Source organism: Lycium barbarum, chromosome 1 (assembly GCF_019175385.1).
Source record: "Lycium barbarum isolate Lr01 chromosome 1, ASM1917538v2, whole genome shotgun sequence".
NCBI lineage: Eukaryota > Viridiplantae > Streptophyta > Magnoliopsida > Solanales > Solanaceae > Lycium > Lycium barbarum.
In genome coordinates, this window is record NC_083337.1 from 140,206,961 (window position 1) to 140,213,398 (window position 6,438).

Below are 6,438 nucleotides of genomic sequence, written 5' to 3' on the forward strand. Positions count from 1 at the left end.
TTCACCGGAGCTTGACGAACTTCACTAAACCCGAAACTGGTGGTTTCTCGGACTGTTTGGGGTGGGTGTCAATGGTGTTTAAAAGGTTGTTTTCCATGAGTTTATGGAGGTTAAAAATGAAAAGTTTATGGGGTACTTCATGATGGTTTCACGGGATTTGGGTAGTGGTTACATACTTAGTTTTAGTGGCTGTTTTGGGTGTTGGGTTCTACGTATATGTGTGTGTTTGATCTGTATATGAATTGGGGAGCAAGAAAATGGGTAAAGCCTATTGTGTACGTGATGATTGCGGCTGATTTGCTGTGTGTATGGAAATGGCGGCTGAGTGATTTTTGTGCGTATGTACTTAGGTTTAGGGTATAGTCTTTATATGTAGGGTTTGGAAAATGATGAAAAGACTTTTTGGGTCCATGGGCCTTGGAATGGTGCACATGGATTTTATAATGTCAAGGAAATTTTGTTTTTCTTTGTTATTTTAATAAAAAACATATATCTATAAAGGGTGCATGTGGCATACGTGTGTAGGTGAAGTATTTAAAATTGAGTGGCCCCCACCCTTTTTCCTTTTATCTGTTCCTATGCGTGAAATAACCTATGATTAACAAATGAGGACATAAAATATTATTCCTACTAAATTAAAATAGCAAGATTAAAATATGTACTCACTCTATATTTATTTATTAAAACTTTTAACTTGGAAATTAAACTAAAAATAGATAACACATTTTCGGACATTTTTTTCTTTTTGTACTAATAAAAATAAAATGAAACTAAACATATATCCTAAACTGGGACTCTATTTTTCTGATTTTCGAATATTCAAATAAGACCTACTAAACAAAAATAAAACCAAATAAAATGTTCAAACCATATTTAAAGGAAAATTTAGATACTAGAAGGTGAAACACCCCGGGGGAGGGTCAAAAATCACTAGTCTACACAGAAGAAGAGGAATGAAAATAAGTTGAGCTCCATTAATTGATAAGCAGCAAGCATGAAGGAAATTAGAATGCTATTGGTGGTGATGTTTTTAATTTCAAAGTAATTCTAGCTGCCTTTTATAATGTACAATCCCCAAATGATTTCTAAAAGCCTTGAATTTTAGTACTAGTAATAGTAGCAGCATGTGGTACTAAATTATGGTTGTTACTTGTTAGAGTGCCAGGGTATATTTGTTGAAATAATGAGTTATCGCCTTGTATAGTCCTTTCGATGGCCATGTATGCTCAAGTAGTAATAAAATAGAGACTACTTTAACCGCATGGGTCAACTTTGCACATCATCTCTGATGCATTAGATTGTAGTATTTTATGAGCGGGTTTCAGCCATCTCTGCACAATTGTAAAACACAAGTAGTAATTAAAAAGAGAATAAAAAAGGTCCAGCCATCCACATGTTTTTGCTTCTAGATTATAGTATCAAATGAATGGAAAGAAACCCCCAAAACACTCGGACAAAACAATCAAACAAACAAATATAATTATCCCAAGATTTGATTGGAAATGACATCTCTATATATAATCATTTCAAATTCCACAAGCTAAATACAGTAACTTTTCCGAGGGGCATATGTTTATATTTTCATATCATAATCAGTGTTTTAAAAGGCAGTTCTGGGACTCGCCTCGGGGCTCGCCCCGGGGCGGGGCACTAGCAAAATGCCCCAGGACTCACGTGCGGGGCTTAATTCCTGCGAGGCTTACGCCCTAAGCGCCCGATTGTACGCCCTAAACACGCCTAACGCCCAACGCTCGGAGCTCGCCTAACAGTTCTTACACAATTATATGTTAAATTCCTTAATTAAAATCGTTGACCCTCATAATTCTTTAACAAATGATTGATACTTAATAATTTTTCATTTACCGAAATAAAAAGATTGAGTATAACTCAAATAACAAGTCGTAGTATTGCATATTTACTATATGAGAACATCGTGAGGGTGAATATCACTTAATATTTCTTTTAAAAATACATAACCGAATTGTGAATTTTTACTTGTCATTTGTCTTTTGTCCTATGTATCAAATTATCATATTTTATTATTTCTCTATTTGAAAGTAATTTTATTTTTATTCATGAAGGAGTTACGTCTCAATTATAATACTGATAAAGTTGTTTATAGGGAGATACAATGAATAGAATGATAGTAATACTGTTTTAACAAATTGTGATTTTTCATTGTTTGAAAGTTAAGATGTTAGAGTTGATTTGCATTTCATATTAGCTTTTATTTCATTGTATTGTTTATACTTGTAAGGTTATATATATATAAAACGCCCCGCCTTACGCCCCGCCTCACCGAGGCATATGTAAAACGCCCCGCCTTACGCCCCTGCCTTTTTAAACACTGATCATAGTATTCCACAAGTTATACTTCACGCCTTTAAAGAACTTATGCTGCGCTAGACATAAGTTTGATTTTAAAGGGTAAAATTAAAGACCGACCCATTTGAAGGGCAAAACTTAAAGACCAGCCCATTTGAAGGGCAAGCCGTGCAATTAAATGACCGTTCAAAGGTCGAGCCCTGCTGGATACAAAGTCCCCTTTGTTAGGGAGCGCTTTACCCCTCATTATGAGATTTTCCATCGCGAATTCAGATTTAGTCAGGTTCTAATACAGATACTGAACATAGGATGAGAAACGAAATAAGAGAAAAAATTAGCAGTTTGAAGGCATTTACCGGTAATTGAAACATAGTGGAAAAAGTTTTCTCAATAGATGATTGTCATAGATTTATGGTTACTTTTTCTTCGTTATGGTTTTCAAGAAAAGAAATGCTCACACTTCTAATGCGTTAGTGATCAAATAAAAAAGGTCCGGGTCGAAAAGGTTCCTTTGAAGTTTATCCTTATTAAATTTCGAGATTGGAGTGTGTTAAATTTTCTGGAGATGAAAATTGGGGATCTGAATCTTTCATTTTTCTGTTCAGTTTTTATTAAACCAAGCAACAGTTGGATTACGAAAAACTTCTGGATGGTCATACTTCACAAAATTTTAAGGTTATGGGAGCTTTGTATATAAGTAATTTTCTCTTAGATGTTTTATTTGATATCATTTTTATAGCTTCTTAAAATACAAGGTAATTAATTATATTTTGATAATATTTTTTTTCAATTGACCATATAGGCAAATTGTGTATTCTTTCATGAATAGCAACTATTACAAAAAATATTAAAATTATTATATAAACAATAGAAACATATTTTGAAAACATAGCTAAGACTTGAACATGAGCCAAAATGTGTCTACTGAACACAATCTTTTATAGCAAGCCAAAATGGTTTAATGCGTGAGATTCAAATGCCTCAATTGTGGGTATATGACAAATGAGAAATCCATATGCAGTGGACTTGGAAGTCCTTTTCATGATTTTAACCAGACTAGCTTCAAGAGTAATTGTATTATACGGAGTTCCATCATATCTAGAAAGAGAATAAAATGTATTCAGGCATGGTCCTATTTAGCCGTAAAATATAGATCCACAAGAAAAAATGAAATAAATGAAAAGAGAAGATTGAAAGGAGTTGAAACATGAGCACTCTACATACAAAAAAGGATTATTTCAGGAGATGATTGGAATTTGGAAATAACATTTCGTATAAATAATGTGATCATACTATTACACAGTACACGAAATGGCTAGCTGGACAGATTTTTCTATGATCTGGCCTTTTGAACCCAAACTGTAAAACTAATTGTGGAGCTTATTTGTTCTTTGCTCATTTTAAGGGTAAACTTTCAAGACAAAACGGAGAAACCAACAAACAGCAAACTAAAAGGAGATGAATAATAACCAATTATGCAGCTTACTCTTTCCTCGTTTTCACCATTTAAAGCACGACATCTAGACTTTGATCTGTTTTGGCAATCAAGAAAAGATCTGTATCTTTCGCTGCACTCAATCCACTTTTCTCACTCATATCCAAATCTTTTGTACTAGTTTCATGTGGAAGCCCCCAGTTAAAGTGGTAGAGGAGGCGTGCCAAAGGTTGTTTAACATTAGCTATACCAAACTGCATTCCTGGACAAATCCTTTTACCTGCACCAAATGGGAGATACTCATAATTATTTCCCAAATAGTCAACAAGAGAATTTTCAAATCTCTCTGGTATAAAACTCTCAGGATCTTTCCAAATTTCTGAATCTCTTCCCATTGCCCATGTATTGACTAGTACTGTGGCCTTAGCAGGTATCGTATATCCATTAACAATTGTTTCTTCTCTACATTCTCTGTGCACTATACTTGGAGCGTGTAGCCTTAATGTTTCTTTAATCACTAACTTTAGGTAGGGCAAATTATCAAGATCTTCTTCATCAAAATTCGTTTTCTCTTTGAAGGCTTGTCTCACTTCGCTTTGTGCCTTGGCCATAATCTTTGGGTGTTTCATCAGTTCAGACAATGCCCAAATAATAATTGTAGATGAAGTTTCCGTCCCAGCAGTAAACATGTCCTGCATAAAATTTGTGTTGTCAGGACCATACAAGATTAAAACATATATGTCTATGTCACTAGATATAAGGAAGACCTATTAATAAGGTGATTATGGATAAATCAACATAAATTTTTAATTAGTCCCACTACTAAAAAAATAACTATTTTTCCACTGATTTCCCACTGAAAAATTTTCAGTGTCTATTTTCCATTGAATGTCGGTGGGAAATACCTAAATAATAGAGTTTTCACAAAGAAAAATTAGAAAGATTATTAGTGTTTCAATGAGAACCTGTTTCCCACCATGTGTTTTCCCAGTGAGATTATTTGATGGGAATGAGGTGGGAAAATCATATTTTATAGTACAAACTTCCCACTGAATGTTGGTGGGAAAAAACTCTTTTTGTTGTAGTGTCCTCATTGTGCTTACTTATGGAGTATATAAAATAAGTTAAGAGAAAATGGAAATGCAAGGTCAGTAAAAAAATGCAAAGGAATCAAAGATTAAAAGGTGGGGGAAATTACTTACCAAAATAGCAGCTTTTATGTGGTCATTGGCAATTGGAAATTGAAGTTGCTCATTCTCCTTAATTCTTAGGAAAACATCAACCAAATCTTCATCCCCATACGCACCATTTCCCTTGATTCCGGCTGCTCGATTCTTAATATGCTCATTAACAATGCTCTCCAGAACTAAATCAATATTTTGATGCATCTTTACCAATTTAGACTTTGCCCCACTCATATTGTAAAGTAACTTCCACGAGGGAAATAAATCACCCACATCAAATCCTCCTACTAAAAACAGCGTGTCTTTTATCAAATTTATCAACTCGTCTAGATCTCTGCACAATTTCCCAAACACTAATCGACATGTCACAGAGCTCGTAAATCGAACAATTTTTTCCGTCATGTTCACTTCACAAGTACCCCCAACCGAATCAATCGATGAAAGCACATTCGAAAGCTCAGCTTTTCGAATTGAGCTAAATGACTTGACCATCTTTGTACTTAGAAGTTCCATTATGCAGATTTTGCGCATTTGTTTCCAATAGTCACCATATTCTGCGAATGCAATGTCTTTGTTATTGTACATGACAATATCTGTGGATGTGAACTGTGGCCTACTAGCAAATGCGAGATCATGAGTTTTTAAAACTTCTATTGACATAGAAGGTGATGATATGATCACTGTTGGAACTTCACCAAGTTCAAAATACATGATAGGGCCATACTTTCGAGCTAGATCTCTAAAAATGCGATGTGGATTTGCTCCACTAATCATGTGATGCAAACACCCAATGAGTGGGAGTCTCCATGGACCTGGAGGCAACTTTTGTTTTTGGCTTCTCCATTTTCTAACTATAATAAAAAGGGAGGAGAAGAAGAGGAGGAATGAAACTAAGTTGATCTCCATTAGTTGATAAGCAGCAAGCATGAAGGAAATTAGAATGCTATTGGTGGGTGGATATCTTTTCAAGTAATTCTAGCTGCCTTTTATAATGTCACAAAACCCTAAATGACTTCTAGAAGGCCTTGAATTGTTTTGGACAATCTTAGATTCCTTTCGATGGGTGTAAGATCTTTCTCCGGTGGCCATGCATGCATAGTAGATAGAGATAAACAAAAGTAATTTAACCACGTTGTCAAATTTGCATACATCATCTCTGATGTATTTGAGAGTACTGTTGGAGGAGAAATTTCAGCCATCTGCACTAATTTGACTGCGCTACAGCCTACAGGTCGTAAATTATTTTCTTTTGTAGACACGAGTAGTAATAAAAAAGAGAACAAAGAAATTTCAGCCGTCCTTATGTTTTTCCTTCCTGACAATAATATTAAAAAGAATAGAAAGAAAATCCGAAAACACTTGGAACGAATACACCTAAGGGCCTGTTTGGAAAGCCACCCAGGTAATTGGAATTGGGTGTAATTACACAGTTTGACCTGTTTGTTTGAGCCGGTAATTACACAGTTAGGTGGGAATTGGGTGTAATTGACAGGG

The 6,438-nt window shown here is 34.9% G+C and overlaps 1 protein-coding gene across 1 annotated transcript; it reads right to left on the reverse strand.

The window, feature by feature from the left end:
- Positions 1 to 3,546: 3,546 nt before the first annotated feature.
- Positions 3,547 to 5,915, reverse strand: LOC132640049 (cytochrome P450 71D7-like). The gene is made up of 2 exons (XM_060356472.1): positions 4,963 to 5,915; positions 3,547 to 4,452 (listed from the first exon to the last, which is right to left on the reverse strand). Exons 1-2 carry the CDS (start codon positions 5,869 to 5,871, stop codon positions 3,832 to 3,834), a joined length of 1,530 nt encoding a protein of 509 aa, XP_060212455.1. The 5' UTR covers positions 5,872 to 5,915; the 3' UTR covers positions 3,547 to 3,831.
- Between the last annotated feature and the right edge of the window lie 523 nt (positions 5,916 to 6,438).